This window comes from Solea senegalensis, linkage group LG16, assembly GCF_019176455.1.
Source record: "Solea senegalensis isolate Sse05_10M linkage group LG16, IFAPA_SoseM_1, whole genome shotgun sequence".
Taxonomy (NCBI): Eukaryota; Metazoa; Chordata; class Actinopteri; order Pleuronectiformes; family Soleidae; genus Solea; species Solea senegalensis.
In genome coordinates, this window is record NC_058036.1 from 1,580,200 (window position 1) to 1,603,160 (window position 22,961).

General features: G+C 43.4%; 2 protein-coding genes and 1 long non-coding RNA gene across 6 annotated transcripts; 2 read left to right on the forward strand and 1 right to left on the reverse strand.

Annotated features, from left to right (window-relative positions):
• Window positions 1-305: 305 nt before the first annotated feature.
• trmt61a (tRNA methyltransferase 61A) lies at window positions 306-16,278 on the reverse strand. Of its 3 annotated transcripts, none has more exons than XM_044047299.1 (4): window positions 16,142-16,278; window positions 13,321-13,666; window positions 6,515-6,781; window positions 306-855 (listed from the first exon to the last, which is right to left on the reverse strand). In XM_044047299.1, the coding sequence occupies exons 2-4, from the start codon at window positions 13,649-13,651 to the stop codon at window positions 554-556; spliced, it is 900 nt and encodes a 299-aa protein (XP_043903234.1). In that variant the 5' UTR covers window positions 13,652-13,666; window positions 16,142-16,278; the 3' UTR covers window positions 306-553. The 3 variants fall into 3 exon arrangements, with proteins under 3 accessions (XP_043903234.1, XP_043903233.1, XP_043903232.1); XM_044047298.1 differs by having other exon boundaries at window positions 13,321-13,686; XM_044047297.1 differs by lacking the exon at window positions 16,142-16,278 and having other exon boundaries at window positions 306-852.
• LOC122782787 lies at window positions 10,146-11,302 on the forward strand. 2 transcript variants are annotated; one of them, XR_006361977.1, is made up of 2 exons: window positions 10,146-10,255; window positions 11,026-11,302. It is a non-coding gene; the product is annotated as an uncharacterized LOC122782787 (long non-coding RNA). The 2 variants fall into 2 exon arrangements; XR_006361978.1 differs by lacking the exon at window positions 10,146-10,255 and adding an exon at window positions 10,262-10,544.
• A 585-nt stretch (window positions 16,279-16,863) lies between the features above and the next one.
• Window positions 16,864-22,447, forward strand: ckba (creatine kinase, brain a). The gene is made up of 8 exons (XM_044047296.1): window positions 16,864-16,992; window positions 17,442-17,643; window positions 18,463-18,617; window positions 18,832-18,964; window positions 19,862-20,033; window positions 20,131-20,254; window positions 21,045-21,234; window positions 22,055-22,447. Exons 2-8 carry the CDS (start codon window positions 17,451-17,453, stop codon window positions 22,231-22,233), a joined length of 1,146 nt encoding a protein of 381 aa, XP_043903231.1. The 5' UTR covers window positions 16,864-16,992; window positions 17,442-17,450; the 3' UTR covers window positions 22,234-22,447.
• The last annotated feature ends 514 nt before the right edge of the window (window positions 22,448-22,961 follow it).

Sequence of the window (22,961 nt, forward strand, 5' to 3'; positions counted from 1 at the left end):
TTCAGTGTGATCAGTGTGGGCTTTGATTCCTGCTGCACATGTTCCACTTTCCTGCAGGATAATAATTAAGTTGAAACTGACGGGATGAATGTTCTTGCTTCAAGACGATTAACTTCTCGATTAATAGAGTCATCGTTCGGTCCATAAAATGTCAGAAAATGATTCAGTTTGAATGATTTCTTGATACAATTCAAATAAGGTGACAAATCAGAAATCAGGTCCTTTCATCAGCACTTTCAAAATAAAACGAAGAAAACAAGATTTTTCTTTCACACTTTTATTGTTTTCAAAAAAGATTTCTTCTCGTTACAAATTAAGATTTTTTTCTTCTGAAATGAAATTGATTTGATTTTCACTCTTGCTTGATGCAAGCAACAAACCGTTGCCGAGCAACATGAGGATAAAATGACGTAAAAACAAAAGTGTAATTCGTCGTGGCACCACAGTGCCGACCAGGACCTGGAGGAACCACGCCCCCCCACGCTGGATTATCAACCTTTAAACGTGTGCAGATTATAAACTGTGAGAGAGGAAAAACACTAAATTCTGAGCTTCAGGTTCTGGGTTTGGTGGCGAAGGTGAGGTAACCTGTGTGACCCGGAATCTCTCTGGGGGGCGTGGTTGTCTTCAGGGCGATGGAGGCGTGGTTCGGAGCCTCCCCTCTGGAGTCGGGACCGGGCGGAGCGGAGGGGTCGGGGCCGAAGTCCGGCAGCGGCATGGAGACGACCCGGACGTCGTGGACTCTGAGCAGAACCTCCACGCTGCTGAGCTCCTCAAAACCCTGATCCATCAGAGCCTGGCACGTCTTCTGGACCTGCTCGATGCACGGGGAGAACGAGCACACGCGACCTCCTGCTGAGAGACACACAGAGAGACAAAGAGACAGCGAGACAGAGAGAGGGAGACAGAGAGAGGGAGACAGAGAGAGAGGGAGACAGAGAGACAAAGAGAGGGGGAGACGGAGCGAGAGACGGACAGAGAGTGAGAGAGAGAGAGAGAGAACAAAAGGACAGACTGAGTCAATAATGTGGTTTTATTGTGAAAAAAGAAAACAAATGTTTTGGCCAACTCCTCTTGTTTTTCCTCCATCTGATAAAACGCCATTAATCAGAATAAAAGACTGGAGGACAGAAAAAGAATATAATCTGAACCAGATTTCTAAATTTAATATGGACTGAAGGACAAATTTAATCTCACTCCTGGGAAACTGGGGATACTACGACGTCTATTAATATTTAGTTTTTCTTTCTCACAGAGAAATTGTGTCGTCTCCTGCAGACGGAGGATCATCATGGACTGAGACTGTGTTCTTAAACAGATCACCTGTCCACCGCGGCCTCTCGTCTCTGACCGACGGCCCGCGGAGATCCAAGCGGGGGGTCGCGACCTCCAGCGTCTGACGAGAAGACTGAGGAATGTGAGCGAGGAGGGAACCAACCAGAGGAACGTTTCCTAATCTGTGGTGCATCATCTATTAGCGTGAGGCGGCGACACTGCATGTGTGTTTGCAGAAGTGAAGGAATTTACCAGGTTTCTTGAATGCACCTTGAAGCTGCTCCTGAACATACTGTGAATACTGCGTTACGTTCATTAGCTCTCGTGGGCTGGAATTTTGAAGCTTTTCCACTATACAGTTCCAGCACGACTCGGCTCTGCTCGTTTTTCACGTTTTTTTCAGTTGTTTTGGGTGTAACTGAATCATTAGAATCACTGGATTAAAAAGATTTGTTCACAGAATCGTTCAGTACTTCCTGCATGAATGTCACTGAACTGATTGGGCACACAATCACCGGCTTTCAGCAGCGCTGTCGCTAATGGAATGATGGAATATCAGAAACGGAATAATCCATTCCAGAATATTCCATTCAAATTCCTGTTAAAATGATACAAAGTCTCTTTTTTGTTTAAAAAATGTGCCGAGCAAATTTCAATCAATGACAAACTACAACCCTGTCAAACAGCACTCGCCTTTATTTTCCATATGTCTTACTTTTATTCTAGCTTAATCCGAGTATGACTTTATTTATTCTGTACAGCACTTTAACTCCACTGTGATTTACAAATAAAGTTGGATTGGATTATTTGGATTCATTTCATCAGAAAAAGCAGTTTATTTCTCAGATTATTGGCTGCCCGAGTGAACATAATTACCAATGGTACAACTTTGCGTATTGAAAATGTAAAGCATATACAGTTGGTTTTAAAGGTATAACTGACACTACTAATGTTATTGTGTTTTTAGGACGTGGACGCCTGTTTTTAAAGTGTATTTCCAACACGGAGCATTTGTGACGGTAGAAGAAGCAGCACTTCCTGCTCGTTTATGACTGGACGACACACAGACAGACAGACAAACAGTCGGTCGCACTGCACAGTCGATCATTGGGTTAAAGAGCGAGTCGAAGCGTTGAAGAGTTCACCGTGTGTCTGATAAACACAGCGGGATGTTTCGGATTGCAATCGTTCCTTTGGACCAACAGCACCAGTGTTTTCTCGCTCTCCTGACGGCCATAAAACACAACGTGACCGTCTCCCAGCAACCAGAACACACACAAATACATATATACACACACACAGGGAGGAGTCAGGTTGATGATTGACCCACGGCGTCTAAAAGCTGTTATTAATAACCTCCATAATCAACCAGAGCTCCACGAGTGGTATCTGAATGACCTGCGGCGCGAGTCCTGACTGTGAAGCTCTGGGTCTCTGAGTTTGTCTTTGTGGGACATGTTTGCTCTGAACTTACATAATAAGACTCCAAGTCCTTCAAGGGAGAGAAAGGGGGAGGGAGGGAGGGAAGGAGAAGGAGTATTAGCTGTGCCAGGATTCAGAGAACAGCTGAATACAGGGTTGGGGCTTCAGGCCAGGGCATTACCAGAATTATAAAAAAAAGGAAATATTTCACCGAGTGCGTTATTAACTGGCTCTTAACAACGTCTGGCACTTTCCCACTGTACAGTCCCGGCACGGCACGGCACAGCTTGATTATACTTGGTTTGGTATCGCTTTTCATGACTTCATCGCTCCTCTTCAATGCGGACGGGGTCGTCATAGTAACGGCTGCGTGAAATTGCCGTGACGTGGTTTTCTACGCGACACAAACGAGTGACTTGTATAGCAGTTGTTTTGGGTGTGACTGAATCATTAGAGTCAGTCGATTAAAAAAAGATTCCTTCACAGAATCGTTCAGTATTTCCTGCATGAGCGGCGCACAGACTCCGTCTGACACGGTCACTGAACTGAAATAACACTGAACGTGGTTGTGATTGGGCTCATAATCGCTGGCTTTCAGCAGTGCCGACTCCTCTGTTAAATATCGACACCTTAGACATTTCCTTTGCTTAATGTTGGAAAAATAACACACGTTTTCAGGATTTTTAAGTCATTTTAACGTTCGGTATTGTTCACTTTGAGTCTTGTGTCGGACGGCGCACTCATGACTCTTCCAGTGACGACACTCTCTGACCGATCAGTCTCATTTTCAGCTCGCTTAGAATCTCATCAGAGTAGGGACTGAAAAAAAGTTCCAGGTAACAGGTACCATCACTGATGGAAAAGCAAAAAAACAAAAACATGCTGGAATCCAGTAGAGTTCTAAATATGCAGCCTAGAAGTGCATTTGACTCATAATAAATGTGAGTAATAATAATTCTCATTTACATTTGGATAACATAATTAAAATGATCAGCGTGCAGTTAATTTTCTTCAGTCTGTAGGATATGAGGCGTATAGGTGAGGACAATATCTCATCCAAATTGGGGATAAACACACAAAATAAGCCAAATAGAAAACTTTGTATGAAAACATGAATGGTTTTCCATGAATCTGAGCCTCTGACAGACACAACCATGTGACGAAATGATAAAACTATTAACTATTAGAACTATAAAATGTTTGTTTATGGCTGCTTCAGTGCTGCGCTTGGCTCCGGCTCTCTGAAGAAAACAGCCCGACCCAGCAGTGGGAAAGTAAATCAAACTCTTTTTTTTTGTTTCCTTCTGGAGCCACAGTCACCATCTCTGTGCCTGCTGCAGCAGCAACATAACCCTGTATGGTCATGGGTCCTGTTCTACAATGGCTGCTCTCTATTTATCTGTATCTTTATATACATGTGTGTGTGTGTGTGTCGGCTCATGAAAGGAATATGTGGCAGTGGCTCCATAAATGGGAGAGAGAGAGAGAGAGAAGAAGAAGAGAATTGCAGAGCAGCATCTTCCCTGCTGCTGAATTCCTCTTCATATTGGGACGTGTTTTACAAAAAAACAAAAAAACAATGCTGCATTTATGTGCCCAAGGCAGATTATGTCCTAAAAGACAAAAAAAGAAAAAGTGTGGAGTCACGCACCATTTACAGAGCGAGACTGTGTAAGTCACTGGAAGAAGTGATTAGAGTAAGAGGTTTTCAGTGTTTGTGGCAGCAGCACAGGGTTTTTATTTCAAAACAGAGCTTAATCTGGATTAATCTGTCGATTATTTTCTCGATTCATGGTCCATAAAATGTCACAAACCAAAGGCACTCCATTTTCTCTCTGAGTACTTTGTTAATATGAAGAAAAGAAAAACAGAAAATAGCCGGAAAATCAGATTATAAATGTAAAATTGACAATTTATGACAAGAAGTTAGTTTTGATATGGAACAATATACAGTTCACAATAAAAAAAACATCTATGATGCAAAACTAATCAACTAATCTCTAAAGGAAATTCTAAATTATAATTTGATATTAGTTTGTGGGCCACATCTGGAACTTTGAGGCTTCTGGATTGAAGTAATATGCTGCATTTGGAATTTTCAAGTGAAAAGTCACCTCAGGTCAGATTTCCAACTTCCTGAGTCTGTAATCTGACCCGACACCCCAACATGGGATACCAAAATGGCTGCTACTCAAATCAATAATAAAAAATATTCTGCTGACGTCACGATCTTGACAGCCGAAAGCAAAGCTGGAGTCAAGGATTTAACCACGCCCCCAGTGAGACGTTGTTCCATTGTAGCATGACGACATGTTAGCTCCTTCTGCAAACCTGCAGCTGCTGCCAACTAACAGTCACCATGGTAACTGCTGATTTGATTTGTCAACAAGAATGTAAACTATGTTATGAGCGTGTAGCAAAGCAGAGAATATATTATTATTATTATTATCATTATTACACATTAAACATTTAATGAACATTCTGGAACCACACTACAGAACGCCAAGCAGGTCACATGTTACCATATAAGGTGTTTCCTTCCATGTACGATCATGTTATTGGAGGTTAGAGGTCAGATTTAGTGAACTGAACAACAGATTCAAACTTAAATGAGTTATCGTGACATAAAACCAATGATCCAGGACTAAACCAGACACGTCCATTATAAGGTCACGAATCGTGACCTCCTGCGTCACGTTTCAGCCAGGGTGGATGTGGCCTGGTCACGTTTTAATCTGACCGCTCATTACATAAGCGTTTCCTCACCTTCCTGCAGAGCTCCTTGAACGTCTTTGAAAGCGCGTTGCTATGTGCGCTCACTGAGACAATGAGATAATGCGACTCTGAACACTAAAACACTGACCAGCTCACTGAGCCACACACACACACACACACACAGACCTGCCTGGACACGCTGGTTGTCACAGAGACCACAGCGAGCGGTTCTGACTTTCATACTGGCTGTTCTGTGAACCAATACGCACATAAGGATGAATGTTAATGAGAGTGGCAGCGTTGATTAGTATCGATGGTGTTGCTGGCAGAGCACAGTGAGCCTCCACAGCCAGAGGGAGGAGGAGGAGGAGGAGGAGGAGGAGGAGGATTTACAGACTGGTGTATCAAAAAAAAAAAAAGGTGCACAGTCATGATCAGAATGCTGCTGCACCACTGCTGCATCACAGAACTGCGACTGTTTCTCTGTGACATTAGCATACATGCACCAGGACAGTACTGCAGCCTTGGGATTGGCACACACCTCACCACCACAAACTATATCATTTGGAACCACGGGGCGGAGACTAGAGCAAATTTTTATTCCAAGTAACACCTGAGAACATCCCAGTAACACCATTATCGTAATTGGGTCGAGCAAACCGTTCACAGGAGGCAGATTTATTCTCTCGTCCTCACATATGCCACACACACACGGGTATAGTGAGATTAGATTGAGATGGAGCGAGAGATAAAGTGACTAATTATTGTTACTCATTTTCTACTCCACACCGACCACATAGCCTGGTATATACAGTACAACCATATTTCTGATTTTAAAGCTCTACGGACAAGCAGCAGGTGTACGGTGTACCAGTATGAGAGGAAATGACACTCCTGACCAGTAGGTGGCGGTAGTCTGTAGCTGTCATTGTGAAAAGACAGATACTAAAGAAGTTTGATATAGATTGATCAGCTTATTCTGTCTAAATGTTCCCTCTTATGGTTTGCGTGCTGTGTTGACTCTGTCTTCTGATTGGCTGGAGGAAATCAGCCAATCACTATGTCCTCACGTGTGTACATGTGTGTGTGCGCGGTGTCTCACCTTGTCTCTTCAGAGCGGTCTTTGCGTGTCTCACTGCCTCCCAGGGGCTGGGAATGTCCAGGAACACCGCGTCCGCCACTCCCGTCACTCCGAAGCCGTCTTTGCACACGTCCTGGTTCCTGACGGTGACCAGGTGATCCACGCGGTGCTCTTTGAACTCCTCAGCCACCTTCTCTGCCCGCTGCTGGTGAAACTCCACCGTGTGCAGGTGACCTGTGGGGGCGATGGTGCGCAGGATGGCGTGGGAGAGCGAGCCGCTTCCCGTACCTGCAGCAGAGGGAGGAGGAGGATGATGATGATGATGAACCTGGAGAAGTTCTCACGCACTGTAGCTTTAGCAGGTTCTACTATTTTTCTTTTTATACTGAAAGTCACAATTTGTGACGACAACTCAGGTTAAATGTCTCTGGGTAAGGCTTGAAGGAACAACTCCCAGAGGGTTAGGCATTTGGTGCAATATGTGCACCTTTTCTGATGATAATAAGATGAGACTCTTTATTGTCACTGCACACATAGACAGCTTTCGCTCGCCAAAAACTGCTCAACCCCTTCACCTTAAAAGACATTATAGTGACGTGGATGAAAGATAATGACAATAAATAACCAAATAAAGGCAATAATCAACCAAAAAAATTAAAGGTTGACTCAACTTAAAATGAAACTCTTAAACACATGTGCACCTCAGCTTTATTCTTGGTGGCGCACCCTTTAGCTTTAGTAACTTGGTGGTTTCTCCAAGTGCTGACAAGCTTTCCATCAGAATCTTTGCCCATACTTCATGTGCAAAAGCTTCTAACTCATTGACGTTGGACGGCTTCCCTAATGCCTTCTATAAATCCCTCCAAAGATTTTCAGTTGGATTTCAATCTGGTGACCGAGAAGGCCATTCCAGGACGTTCCAGGATTTTTTACTCAACCAAGCTTTGGTTGACTTGGAGGTGAGCTTGGAGTCATTGTCTTGCTGGAAAGTCCAATGGTTCAATTTGTTAACAGAAGGCATCCCGTTCCTCTTTAAAATGGCCTGGTTATTTCTGGGAATCCATGATGCCAGGTTCACGATCAAGATTGCCAGTTCCTGCCATGCTTGACCGTGGGGATGGTATTCTTGTGGTCATGAGCCTGGCCTTTCGCACGCCAAACATAGCGCTGATCCATATGCCCAAACAGTTCTAGTTTGGATAGAACTTTGTAGATTCAAGGGTGGAGTCCGGCCATGAAGTCCTTGTTTATTCAGTGCACATCTTATAGTTGCCACAGATGCACCGTGTACCAGCCATCATCAGGTCATCCTGGAGGTGTGTTGCAGTCACACCGGGCTTTCTTACACGGCCAGGCAGGTATGCAGCTGTTCCGTAAGTCTTACACTCCCAATGGTGTCTTTTGGAAGATAACATTTTCTGGAAGTCTTCATAATCTCTCTCAGCTTTTGTGAAAGCTCCTTTGTCTTCCCCATGATTGCAACTCACATTGAATATCTTCATGGGTGTGAAGCAAATGAAAACCACAATAGTCTATAGGGGTTAAATAATTGTGACATGGCTCAATCTTGACATGACACATCTTTAATTGTTCAAAAGTGTATGTCATACGTCCGTCATCTGGCCCTCGACTACAGACAAGGTTCCAGTTCTGCGTAAGTCTATAAGAATAAATGGAAGACACGTCTGTCTGACGGTTGATCGCATAAAGGCGGAACGGTTCACTCGACAGGCTTCAATCTTGGCAGGTGACTTACCCAGAGCCGACTTTGACTTTGTCTGGATAAGAAATACAAGAGATATGTGGAATTAGATTTGTGTCAATATTATCAAACAAAGATAAAAGATAAAATATCGATTTAATCATTCAAAATTATTGTATTTGATTTGTTTGAAAATACACCTTTCTTTCGTGCCTGCGCTCCAAAATTGTTCTTTTGTATTTTATTTATTTATTTATTTAAAAAAAAAACTCCCTGGTGGACATTTCTTTATTTGCTCTTGATATACACCTGTCTTTCCCAATTTGTTTGAGTTCTCAGGTATACTTTCATTTGACTTTCTGTATTTTGTTTCTTGTTTTGTATACAAAGATTTCAGTTGTGAGCGGGCGGAAATACCATTGTATGTTATTTGAAATGAAAGTAATTGCTGTATTGTAATGCTCTCACAAAACAAAAATAAATAAAATTGTTCTTTTGCGCTACCTGACTTTTTGTTCGCGACACTGACCATGGGCGGGCCTTAGGTAGGTGCCTGCTTTTGTGGTTCATAAAGTGTTTGCTTCTTAAAAAATGTTGATAATATTGACACAAACCTAATTCTATAGAGATACGGCAACCAAAAAAAAAAGGTGCACATTGACCGGGTGCTGCGCTATAATTTCAGAATAACCGTCTCTGTGGATGTTTGGGTGTTTCCTCTGCCGTGTGACAGTCATAACAACAGACTCACAGCTGTTACCACAACACACACACACACACACACGTTCATACAGCTCGTCTCTGTGTGATAAGTGGATGCTACATTTCTGAGTGGGCCCTCTCTGCCTGGAAGCAGCCGTGTCAGTCGTCCCACTGCACACAATGCCTGCTAATGTACAAGCTGTGACGGAGTGATGCGAGTGTGTGTGCGTGTGTGTGGGGGGGGGGAATAAACCCCGATGTGATAAACCCCGGGCATGTGACCTGCAGCAGTTCAGGCGGAGGGAGTGGAGCATCTATCGCAGCTATAAAGTGGCCAGTGGATCCCATCCTCCACCCCCCACAGCCCCCTTCTCCTCCTGATATTACGTCACCGCTGCCTTTGTCCGCGCGACGACAAAGAGGGCAATGTTTACTCCAGAGCTGCACTAAGACTCGATAAGACCTCACACTGCTGAGCAGGATCTGGGATGACGGTGATTTTGATGGTTTCAGTGAGGGGGGAAAAACACCAGGATGCACGTTTGTAAATAAACAGGTCGAAGCAGCAGAGACACAAACCCTCACAGATCGATCGATTGTCATCTCTCAAACTGAAAATGTGCCGTGTGCGGCTCCGGTAAACATTAATCTGAGTGATGGATGGCGACATTGATCTGCAGAAAGAGACGATCAATCAGCACAGCACCAAAAATATCTGCTTCCACGTGAGCATTTTAGCTCTGGATCAGAATAATCTGCCTCAATTAAGGCTGGTAAATAATAAAAAAACGACATATCTGATTATAGTGGGTTGAAGAACCTATGAAGCCTTCACATCCTCAATGGAACTCTATGGGAAAATTAGCGTTTGGGCCATAAAATGTCACAAATTGTTGACCAGCATTCCTCAAGCCTGGAAACAATGTCTTCAAATGCAGAGAACCAGCAAATATTCAAATTTAAGAAGCTGAAAAAACAGAGAACTTGTTATTAATGATAAAAACACTCAAAATAGCCAATCTTTGCAGACCCAATGACGTCAGTAAACATTTTCCTAAGGAGTCAAAGGTCTCAATCACTAGTTTTAGCTTTTCTTCAATAGAACACATTGATAGAGAATGGCAGAAATTAGTGGACAGCAGTGTGACTGACAGCTGGATGGCCCTGGTCGCAAGTGACGCATGTGAATTTATGATTTCACAAACAGATGGCGCAGTTTAAATTAAAAAAAGGTCTTCACGACAGGCGTTTGTTGTCATAGCCATTTTTTATTCAGCAAGTGGGAAGTGTGGACAACAGGCATGAATGTAGCAGGTGTGATCAGTTTTGAAGTCTGGTCCAATAGAGGAATCATCAATGTGAGTATTAACCCTTACCTAAGAAGTGAAACTTGAGTAGAGGGCAAATATATTTAGCCTGTCTTATAAAAATTCATCTGCAGAAGAAGAAGAAACCACAGACCAAGTCAGTGCTCGGGTCCAACACAGGTTTTCAGATAAACCACGTCTGTAGCACAGCTCAGTTCAGGTTAGGGAAGTGTTTAAGACACTCAGCGCTGGTTATTAGTCAGACAGCGTCCAAAAATATGACACGACGCGTGATGAGCGAGAACGAGGGAGACGTGACTTCCGCGTGAGCAGAGTCGAGGTACAGTATTATTATTAACACTGTCACAAGAAAGCAGACCGTGTTAAACTTAGAGGAGTCTCCTGAACAGAAATATGATTAAGTTCTGCAAATTTAAAGATTGTTTGTTTGCAGGCCGTTAATCAATCCCCAGATTTGCTGTGATATGCTAAAAATAATCAGCACTGATGCTCAGAAATGTAGTGCTGACATTTTACAGTGTCTTCATCAGAGTGTCGGGGAGGAGGTTTTCAGGAAGTGAGAGGAGAGACTGGTGCTTCCACTTCCTGAAAACCTTTTCCAGACATTAGACAAACAGCGTTTACATAATTGTTTTTGCAGACATCATTTATCCGTTTTCTAGCAGAACGTTTTTACGAGTTGTTGCACGTGTCGTCGGGCTGAAGAGCAGATTATTACTCCACTGATAACGGCGCCGACGCTTTGATGCAAATGGTGAAACTGAGTGGTGACTCGTCCCTGGTTCCTCTAATCTGCTCAGAGCAGGAGCGTTAAGTCCGTGTGCAGAGGAAGCTGCGATGCAAGAGGCTGAAGACTCGGGCGTGGGGGAGGGGAGGATGAGCGAGAATCTGACTGCTGACCTGAACCACAGGAGTTACACATCCCTGCTTTCTGTGGACGGGAAGTGGAACCGGCACAGGCCAAAGAACACGGACGAGAGACCGAGAGAGTGAAAGTGAGATTCTTTTATCGTTGACCCACTTTGGTCTCTGGGGACTTAAATAATTAAAACTTCAATAAATAATTAAAAACCCCGACATGCTCTCCTGTTTTTCCTCATCCATCTATAAATGCATGGAACGTCTGTCCTTATGTTAATTGCATTACTATCCAACAGTTCACTCACAGGCAGTTCAAACTCGACAGGTGACTCATCGAGGGCACCAGTGTGTTCAGTGCTGACTCTGACGTTGTTTAGATACAAAAAATCAAGAGAAATCAGTAGAAATGTGACATATATGTCGCTAAAAGAGCCGCTTCTACCCCCTCCACTGAATTACTTCAATCTGTCGTTATTTGACATTATTTTTAAAAAACTAACAAGCTTCTGTTATGTAAAAACAACAATAAGTGTGTTGAATGTTAAAAGTACACTTTCAGACTAACATACCTGAATAATGTGATTCATAGTCTGATTACTCCTGCATTTATACACTTAGTCGGACTGGAGTTAGACTTGGCGTTCTGCACATGCACCAAAGATATGTAAATTAAATAGAAAAATATAACAATAAACACAATAAAGAGAGCTAGTCTTAAAGGGTGAGATCAGTGCTGGGGATAACTCATAAGGTGTGTGACTTGTGTATATTGGTGCGTGTGCATTGAAGGGCCTTCCACCCGAATGTAACAATAACATAACATCATTCACTGTAACCATAAATAAAGGCTAATAACCACCATGGTTGAAGTAGCATCAGCGTACTCTAACTAAAGCCTGGTAAACACCGGATGCATCACCCACACAAAATGACAGTGTCTAACTTGTGCATGCTCAAACTAAAGGTCTTCTCTCCACAGGAGAACACATGAACATGATGAACACTGACACATCATGAGCGTCCAGGTTTGTTGTGCATCATAAACAAAAGCATTTTAATCTGCTATTTAAACCGTTAATCCACTGAACTCACTGGATGTGACGATGTTTCGTTCTGATGCCTGCACCTGTGTGTTCACGATGATGATGATGATGATGAAATATACATAAAGCAAAGTAGCAGCAGAGTAACGTGATAGCAATGCAGATAGAGCGGCTCTCTGCATGCAGCAGCTGCTGCTGAGAGTGCTGACTCAGCAGATTTCCATCCAAACTCATCCATCACCCCAGAGACCCTTCCCATCCGCGCACACACACAAACACACACACACACACACAGGGTACAATCAATGAGGTGACATTCTCAAGGCTGCCCACGGTAAAATATGATGAAGCACTGCACCACACCCACCTGCACCCACACTCTCCCTCTCCCATCCCCCACTCACTTCACTTAGACTGAGAGAGACTATGAAACACTCAGAGTGAATACATTTAAACAAATGGAACTGTATGTTGCAGCTGGATGTGAACCACCAGAGATTGAACAAAAACAACAGAGCGAAAAAATGGAGCAATATCACCAGAAATCATGGGGGCAGTATAGAGTCCCTAGTCCAATCAGTCCATCTACTCCAAGAGTATGTATTGGCATTTAAAACACACTGCCAGAACTCACTGGTTTATCCCTGCAGCCAGAAAATGGAGAGTGACTTACATTCAGTGGTCTTACATTCCACTGCCGCGAAACCCACTTGCATTGCAGTCCATTTCGGACCAAGCACAATAAAACAACCTCTTCAACGGTCGCCGTGTTTCTTAATGCCTGCAAATTGACACTCGGCACTGCCCTCTAGAGGAAGTATTGCGTAAAAACATCAATACCAACATAAACGGTCAGTGACAGAGATGAGGTTTGGGACTGATGGACGTAAAATGGACGAAAATTAGTATAAATGGGCTTTTGGTGGTTGAAATGGACAGCCTAGAAGCACATCAGACAGGAAAATGTTAGGCCAAGCTCAGCTCACACTTGGCATTCACACACCCGTGCGCATCAGAAGAAGATAACAGAGATATTAGATATCATTTTGAGGTGACACCAAACAAACTAAGCTGTCGTTATCAAAAGACAATTACAACACCTAAGCATCTGAACGCATCATGGTGAAGAACCTGTAGTTGTACACCATAGATGGCAAATCTGCAGACTCAGCTTCAATCACGCACTCTCACCTGACTCGCACACGACAGATCCCGGCTTCAGCTCCAGCATCATGGTGATGGTGGCGATGTCTGTGGTGTAGAGGATTTGCGTGCGGTGCGGCAGCGAGACTGTCCACAGCTCCGGTGTGGGGTGAAGCACGTGGACCCACCCGCCTTTGCTGCAGGTGACCTTTGACCCGTAGCGCTGACCGATCAGGTCGGTGGAGTGGCGGATGACTCCGTAGCGGGTCTGAGTTTGGGCACCTTTCTGCACCTTGATGGGCATTGTGGAGTCGATGCCGAGGTAGACGATGGCGACGTCGCCGTCCTGAATGACGTCGGAATACTCCACAAAACTCATGGTGAACGCGTCACACTGCAACAGATGGAGGCAGGCTGGATTCAAGCAGAGAAAACAAAGATCTCTTTATGAAACCCTCAATCTCCTACACCAAAGTCCATCGAGAAAATCTGTAATTTTACATCCCAGTACACTGGAGTTGCTGATCCCCTGCTGCCTCTTTCAAATGTGCTATTTTGTGCCTTTGGTGTTTGACATGTTTGGATTTAACTCTCATTTGACCTTCTCAAACGAGTCTCCACGAGCTAAAACCTGTGATTTTCTCAATGGACTTTGGTATGGGAGAGTGAGAGGTTTATAAACATCAGTGTCCAAAATAATAACGCTGTCTAAACAGTGGCAAAAAAAATATTAACGTGGTGTGCACTTAAGCTGGCGTCCTGATGCCTCTGCTGGAGAACCTTGTAAAGCCACACCAAAACTATCCCTTTAAATGAAAATTACATTCAAGCAAGCCTGTTGACAAAACACATTTCATACGTACGTTTGTTTTTGTTTGGCCAAATTAATAAATAACGATAGCAATGATTTGGGTACTTTAGTTCAAATACAAAGCGCAAGCAGACAAAACAACAACAGAAACCCCGTTTGAATCTGTGGCTCCTGCTCTTATGGTCTTAACCATGTGTTACATGTGTTGTTGGAGGCTCGCCGTCATGGTAACGACTCTTGCATATATTCTGAAGTGGCTCACGCTTGGACGGTTATCCAAAATCTCTGCAGCTGAGAAGCATTAAACCTTGTTTTAATGAAGTCACATCTGAAGGGCAGAGAGAGACAGAAGGTGGATTCATTGCAGTTGATATAAACAAAATAAAGTAAGTAATGGACAGAAACACGACTGTTACAAGTGACATGGAGGAAGAATATCTCTACTCATATAAGTTTATACGTTCCAAGTTCAACTTGCTATTGGCAATAAAGAGAAGAGGGCTGGTGTCAGTTGTCACAGTCTGTTCAAACCAAAGACCATAGTTCATAGCTTTGATGTGATCTTTAGCAGTCGTATCAAATCAATAACCAAAACAGCTTTCTATCCGCCTAAAAATATATACAGAGTCAAAGGTTTTATGTCCCAGACAGACCAGCAGAAGCTCATTAATGCTTTAATCTCAGCATCTGTCTGTGACAGGACTCCCCAAAAGGGAGCAGCTGCAACTCATTCAGAACACTGCAGCTCACGTCTTAACCAGAACAAAAAAAATCAGAGCACATTACTCCATTTTAGGGCGCTTTCAAACCAGAGCTGTTTGTTTCGTTTTCTTGGATTGCTTATCCGAATGTCGGAGTGGACCAAACAAGCAAACCCTGGTCCGCCTAAGTACATGGGTCTTGGTTCACTTGCGAGTGAACCCTGGTGCAGTTCGCTTACAGTAGGAAATGCAAACTGAATATCCAGCAAACCAAAGAGAGGAAGTGAGGATAGCTCGCTGCCTCGCCTGCTGTTCATACTTGTGAAAACCCAAGATTGCATAAATTTGATGATGATGCATTGTTTGTTTATGTGATGAACAAGCCACATAACGGGGATGAATTTCTGTTTTGAGTCAGGTTTTCTTCTTCCTCATGCTTTAATTTCTTCAGTGCTTGTTTGGGGCGGTATTGCTCGTTACAAAGCAGCTGTTTTAACTGCGAGGCGTTGTCCAGGCAGTTTGGTCCACTGTGACAGTGAACCAAAGCAAATGAATGGGTGTGAATTTTTTCCCCACCCAATTGAACCGGAACCCCGGACTCTCCTCGTGTGAATGCACCCTCACTGGCTTCCAGTCACTTATAGGATAGACTTTAAAGTTCTGCTGCTCATCAACACATCACTAAATGGTTTAGGTCCAGAAAAAAATCACGACATAATAAAGGAATATACACCTGCTCGGGCTCTGAGATCAACTGACTCAGGTCAGATAGTCGAGAGCAGATTTCAAACCAAAGATGGTGGAACAGCATTTAGTTGTTAAGCTGCAGACAAGTGGAACTGAAATCAGCACCAAATGTAAACATCCGGGTTAAAAACACTACTTTCTCATATGTATGGAGACCCGGTATGTATGGGGGGGCTCACAAATTACTTAAATGTTTTCCCCCATGTCATATAATTATGCTTCAGCTCTTTTGAAGAAGTTTCCATTTTGATTTATTTCTCTTTCTTTCAAATAAAACACGTTGACTTGTCCTTGTATGTGAAATGTACCATACAAATAAAGCTAGCAAACATGCTACTTTAAAAATGGTTCAAAAACTTCTCATCCTGCTAACTAGCTAGCATGCTAACGTCAGTCACCGGTAACTACCGTGTCTGTGTTGTTTAACCTCTTCCTTTGAAAAACCATTTAAAACACAGTTAACTCGTTTAACAGACACACAAAGAGTGGTGGTAGAAAAATATTCACACGCACGTGACACAACTTATAACAACGTCCTGCTAACTGGCTAGCATGCTAACGTTAGCTACAGCGGCGAATAAAACAAACGCGTGTTGTCTCGTGAACGTACCTTTTCCAGAGAGGTGGGTGTTTGTAGTTTAATCAATAAACGACGGTTGTAGTCCTCTGTGTTTGTGTGTGTGTATTAGCGCGTGAGCAGCTCTGACAGATACACGTCCATTCATTTACACACACACGTGGGGTTGTTTTCAGCGGAAGTGATGTCACACAAACCGGATGATGATGAATCAGTTTTACACAAAAAGGCTGTGCAAATCGTTTGTTGATTTTCCTGCATTTTCACGGTTAATGACAATAAAATTACATTTAGATTTACAGATTCTCAATTATTTAATACAGTCTTTACTTTACTTAACCCAATAAATACTTATTTAAAAAAGAAAAAAACATCTAAATTGTTAGATTAAAAAAATCAAATTTACATTTTTGAGATAAAAAAAGTTTAAATTGTGAGATAAATTACAAAATTATGAAAGTAAATGTAAAACTATTGAGATAAAAAGGCAAAACAAATACAACATTGTTGGATAAAATGTCAACATTTTGTGATCGAAAAGCGATAAATGAAATAAAAGTTTATTAATTAAATTAATTTAAAAACTGAATAAAATTTTGAATAATGAGTGAGTGAATTGTCAGTGTGTTGGAGCAGTGAGTGAGTGAGTGAGTGAGCGAGTCCTCACCCTCTCTGACTGGAGCCAATAGAATGAATGGACTACAAATAGTGACCAATGGGAGGAGACATGGTGGATTATAAAGGAGGCAGAGGAGCAGCTCATCAGTCTGTGACCGCAGGGACAGAAAGAGTCTGCTCCTCCTCTCATCTGCTCCGCTGCAGGAAACATAGGGATCTTTGTCTCAACCCCTGGTAGTAATAGTCCACAGATCCGTCAACAAAAGGTAGGAATCCATTTTTTATTCTCTTTAAAATGATCAGTTGAATGTGTTACTTTAAAGAAAAAAAGGGGACTGACGCAGACTTGAGCCGCAGCCGCAGCATCATCATCATCTCAGGCCTGGAGATGAAAAATCAAACATCACACAAACAATGGAGGAATCTCATCCTGGAAAATCAGATGATTCAATGAAACAAACGAACGATGGTGATTCGTGTAACGCGTGCGTGTTTGCGGCGCGTGCGGGGGATTCTAATAATCCCTGCAGGATGATGAGTTAATCTGCAGCAGAGGATTAATTTCACTTGATTTATCATTTTTTTTAAAAAAGATGATTTTTCAAGGTTTGAGGATGACTGTGAGGAGTCTGCGTGCGTATGTCACCTTGTCCCCTCCTCCATCCTTCCTTCCGTCCCTCCTTCTACCCTTGTTTCCTCTCTTCCGTCCTTGCAGGGAGCAGCCATGCCTTTCGGGAACACGCACAACCAGCTGAAGCTCAAGTTCTCGTCCGCGGACGAGTATCCGGACCTGAGCAAACACAACAACCACATGGCCAAGGTCCTCACTCCGGACATGTACGAGCGGCTGAGGAGCAAACAGACGCCCAGCGGGTTCACCCTGGATGACGTCATCCAGACTGGGGTTGATAATCCAGGTAATAAAAAAAAAAGAAAAGAGAAACGGTATCAGTTTTTAAACCGCAGAGCTGCAGCAGGAGAAGCAGCAGCAGGAGGAGGAGGAGGAGGAGGAGGAGGAGGCGGCGGCGGCGGCATCATCTGTCTCCACACTGTGACCTTGTCAAAGGATAAAATGTTACCGCACATCGTGATCATTTCAGAGCAACACTCTCTCAGATTACCAGTGTTATATAAACTGCGTCTCATAATCTACTGCTTTCACTTTTACAAACCTGTTAAAGGGATGGTTCGGGGTTTTCCTTTTTCTTTATTTATTTTGGTCATATGAGGCAGTGACGCATAAAGCAGTGCTGCCCTGAGCTGTGTGCGCCCCCTGCTGGCCCCCTCCTCTGCCTACAACCAGTGGCATAGAGACAGGATTTGTTTTCAGTCACTGGATTAAAATATTTGATATATAAGATTATTTAATTTACCCCCCAACACTTTAAATCAGCTGGTGCTTGACTATTATTGACACAAATGGAACACTTCAAATTGCATACATTTATAGTTGTGTTATTTATTACAAAGCGCTCACGTTTTTGATTTGATTTAAACTTTTATTTAAATATAAATAAAACCAAACACTATTGAGACTTCTTAAAACACTATAGATATCTAAATGTATCTAGATTTCTGTAAAATGTCAACATTTCCCCCCGCAGCTATTTCGTGAATTTGGGGATTGAAATTCTCCATGTGGATTAACCTCAGTGGCACAAACTGACCACAAGAGGGCAGCAGCTCCTGTGTTGAAGGTCACACTGACCCCTCCCCCTGTTGACCTTTGCCCTCAGGTCACCCCTTCATCATGACGGTGGGCTGCGTCGCCGGGGACGAGGAGACGTACGACGTCTTCAGCGAGCTGCTGGACCCCATCATCGAGGACAGGCACGGAGGATACAAGCCCACAGACAAGCACAAGACTGACATCGAAGCCAGCAACCTGAAGGTACCACCAGGGGGCTCTCACACATGCATGTGCTTATTATAGAAGTTTAGTTTCTGAATTTATGCTCCAAGAATTCAATATTTAAAGACACCAGCTAAAGCAGAAACCAAAAACTCTATCGCCACCTAGTGTAGTGGAGGTAGTGGACACTTAATTCAATAAATGGAATAATCTGGTAGAAAATAACAGTCATATTTCTCTCTCTGTGTGTCAGGGCGGCGATGACCTCGACTCCAACTACGTCCTGAGCTCCCGCGTGCGAACAGGACGCAGCATCCGCGGCTTCTGTCTGCCGCCGCACTGCAGCCGAGGAGAGCGCCGCGCCGTGGAGACGCTGTCCATCGAAGGTAAAGACGTCTAATAATGGACAGATTAAGTTTTTTATTTGAAGGGCACCACGTCTCGGCGATGCTCGGTCAAAAGTGGGTGTCATCTGGTGGCGATGAGTGGAATAATACAACATATCAGATTATTATTCTAATAATAATGATAATCCGGTCATTTTTGAGAGAGTTAATGATCATAAAAACTCACGAAACTTGGCATGGAGGTCGGGTGTGGAGAAAATGCGATACTGGCTCAGACTTGTGTGTGGCACCAGGGCTCTATGGCGCCCCCCTAAGGTGTGACAATTGTGCGTGCTTCCTAAATGAACAAACTTGTCTGAGTGCGTTTATCGTACAGACATGAAAAAACGCGACAATTTTGAACTCGACAAAATGATTGAAAGGTTTTGCGGATTCAAAACGGACCGACCCTGAACATGTCCTGTGTATGGCACTGGGGCTTTATAGCGCCCCCTAAGGCGAGACATGGATGGTCTGCTGCACTCCTTTCATGACTCGGTGGTTGTTGTTTTTTGTTTTTTGTTTTTAATAAATTTGGATTGGTCAAAATCACTGGATTGGATATCTGCTAAAGTTCACCTTATTCCAGGATTATGGGGTGGGACTTCAGGAGCAGAAGTGGCAGTTGGCTTGTTATGTCCAGCAGAGGCTGTGTGGCCTCAAGATGGCGCTGTTTTCCAGCAAAAAACATGAGTGTCTTCCAGTTTATAAATCAGTAAATAAATGATTACTAACCTTAAACACACTTAGGCACATTTTAGTGTGTTTGATTTCATTTTTTTTTTTCCATGCATCTTGTGCGTTTTTGAGCATTTTCTCACGTATTTTTAGTCTATTTTGCAAACTAAAATACTCACACACCGTTGAAACCTGTTTTTTGATGTCGGTGTTGTGCAGCTCTGGCCTCTCTGAGCGGCGACCTGAACGGGAAATACTACGCCCTGAAGAACATGACGGACGCCGAGCAGCAGCAGCTCATCGACGACCACTTCCTGTTCGACAAGCCCGTGTCTCCTCTGCTGCTGGCCTCAGGAATGGCCCGCGACTGGCCCGACGCCAGGGGAATCTGGTCAGTGTCTGCGTTCATCAGCAGAGGAAATGCTCGGACTTAAAGGAGGTTATTTGAAGGAGACTCAATTTCTTTTCTTTTTTCTTTTTTCTTGAAGGCACAACGACAACAAGACATTCCTGGTGTGGGTGAACGAGGAGGATCACCTGCGCGTCATCTCCATGCAGAAGGGCGGGAACATGAAGGAGGTGTTCAACCGCTTCTGCACCGGACTCACCAAGGTGGGTCGGAAAACGGGATTTAAACATAACGTCTGCCACGAGAGGTCACGCGTAGTAAAAGGGAAGTTTTTGCCTTTCCATGAATATAATAACTCGATTTAAACGTTCCATTTATGGGTACACTTCCCTCGTGGTACTAGCGTAATGGTCCAGTATGGGCGGAGCTAGACCCATGACGGAGTGACAGCTGATGGGGCGACAGAAAAACATTAGTCTTAACGCTGTAGTTTATATGCCAGGCCTGTGGGTGGCACTGTAGCGCTGCCACAGAAATGTATTTGGTTTGGTTTTAAATATAAGGGTGGCGTTTGGATGCTGTTAGGCAACAATGCTATCCACTGGTGCGCTGTTACACTCTTGTGTCCATCTTGCAGAAAGAGAACAGTACTTTTATTAAAATATAGATTTATTTTCAAATCTTCACATTTAAGAGCCAACTTTGGCCTGCGGGCCCCCCTTTGAACAGCCCTGCTCTTGCTCGTATAAAAATGTGGCTGCACACTTGTTACGTGATTTATGGTAAAAACGGAGCGTCGAGTGCTCACTAAATTTACTTTCCTGGTAATTTAACAGAAGTGGAGACAGTGAATTTAGCCATTAACGTCGTGAAAATGCGAACAAAATTTAACTGTCCGACATTTAGAAGAGAAATGACACTTCTGTGGATTTAAAGATTTTTTGGCTAGCATAAAAGATGCGACTCAACAAAATGCAACATTAATTGCATTGTTTTTAGATATTTTAGTGCATATTTTTTTATCTAACGATGAGCTTGGTTCTCCTTTTCCAGATCGAGAGCCTGTTTAAGGAGCGAGGCCACGCCTTCATGTGGAACGAGCACCTGGGCTACGTCCTCACCTGTCCGTCCAACCTGGGCACCGGTCTGCGCGCCGGCGTCCACGTCAAACTGCCCAACATGAGCAAACACGCCAAGTTCGAGGAGGTTCTCAAGAGGCTGAGGCTCCAGAAACGTGGAACCGGTACGAGAACCTGCTCGTTTCACCATGCTAGCGCTAAAGAACGTCTTTCTTTTTTTATTTCGGGGACGGGACGATGGAAATTCACCATAATCGACTCATTGATACAAGTTTAGTCGCCATTGGAATAATCGTGATTGGAGGAAAATCATAGACGGCTAAATAGACTGGATCCCCCTAGTGGTGCTTCAAAGTAAATCAATCTTTGCAGGACCTACTGGTTTATGAACGTATTTACGATTTTTTTTTTTTGTAAAACATTTTATTTTAATTTTCGCAACTTGTATTATGTATCATACGTATATTTTTAAGACGTACTAATGTGTGTTCTCTCTTGTTAAACTGGGGTTTTATTATTTAGAAGTTCCACCAGGGGGAGCCAGCGTCTTTCCCGTCATTTCGGGACTTTTTTTTTTTTTTAAAGATTCTTGTTACATATTTTTGTATAACTTTGGTAAGAGTAAAGACGAGCTACAGTTAACCCTTTAACACCTAACCCAACGTCTGTCTGGACATTGAAAATGAAGGAAAACACCGTAGCTGTACACCAACAACAGATTTTGCGTGTTAAATTTAAAATGTGAACAGTATAAAAAAACTGGAAACTTGTGTGCAGACTCTCTGGCGACAAAGATGCTGATTCTCCGACTTCCTGAAACCGTGCAAATGAAATTACCGTAATAACCACACGTTGCCTGTGACGTGTTAAAGGATTAAAATGACGCTGTTATTTCAGTCTTGCCAGGACACTTTCTTCATCTCTGGTCTTGCCTTGATCCAGATTTTTCAGACTCTAATCGGCTCTTGTTGTTTTTTCCGTCAGGTGGCGTGGACACAGCCGCGGTGGGCGGAGTCTTCGACATCTCTAACGCAGACAGACTGGGCTTCTCTGAGGTGGAGCTGGTGCAGATGGTGGTCGACGGAATCAAACTGCTGGTGGAGATGGAGAAGAGGCTGGAGAAGGGAGAGTCTGTCGAAGACCTGATTCCTGCACAGAAGTAAAACAAAGACCACGACCACCGTCCTGACGCACAAACACGTCCTCCTGCACTTCCTCGTCCTCGTCCTCCTCCTCGTCCTCCTCTCCTGTGTCTGAGTGAATGTTTGACTCCGTATCACACAGTCGTCGTCGTCCGGATTTGTTCATGTATTTAAAAATGAAAAAGTGTTCATGTGAGGATGGATCTGCAATCTAATAAAAGAAACTCTGGTTGAACTCTGGCGTGAGATTTTTATCGTAAAATTATAATCCGGTTTTCTTCTGCGTCGATGGTTGCCGTGACGAACGTTTACTGTCACGATTATAGTGATTATAAATTAAACAAATGAGCAACATCTCTTCTCTGTAATCTAGTGTTAAATGTTTGTTTTTAATATTTCATGAAAGCTCACAGATGCAGAGGAAACTGAACTATGTTCTAGTCTAAAGGTTGACCACTAGGTGGGGCTAGTCACCCTTTAAACTCAACACTACAAGAACATGAATATATTTTAGATTATGGAGAAACCTCGTGTCAAATATTGATTACTGCACAAAAACACAAGTCATTCCGGGGGCTTCCGGGGCTATTTTTGCCCCCCCCCCGGCACCGGGGGCAAAAATAGCCCCGCAATGCACATTAATCAAAGGCACATTTACCTTTGATCAATATTGACATGCTGCATACCCACAGAAAGCTCAGAAACTCGGCTAAAAGCTCATAAAAAACACTCCTATGTTCACCAAACGC

Excerpts from the sequence above, each read along its gene's own strand:
- trmt61a (XM_044047299.1), bottom strand. The coding sequence starts at position 13,651 with ATGAGTTTTGTGGAGTATTCCGACGTCATTCAGGACGGCGACGTCGCC. Across the intron at positions 6,782-13,320 it reads ATCTGTCGTGTGCGAGTCAG|GTACGGGAAGCGGCTCGCTC; the intron begins GTGAGAGTGCGT and ends CCTCTGCTGCAG. Across the intron at positions 856-6,514 it reads GACCGCTCTGAAGAGACAAG|CAGGAGGTCGCGTGTGCTCG; the intron begins GTGAGACACCGC and ends TGTGTCTCTCAG.
- ckba (XM_044047296.1), top strand. The coding sequence starts at position 17,451 with ATGCCTTTCGGGAACACGCACAACCAGCTGAAGCTCAAGTTCTCGTCC. Across the intron at positions 18,965-19,861 it reads GGAGACGCTGTCCATCGAAG|CTCTGGCCTCTCTGAGCGGC; the intron begins GTAAAGACGTCT and ends GGTGTTGTGCAG. Across the intron at positions 20,255-21,044 it reads TCTGCACCGGACTCACCAAG|ATCGAGAGCCTGTTTAAGGA; the intron begins GTGGGTCGGAAA and ends CTCCTTTTCCAG.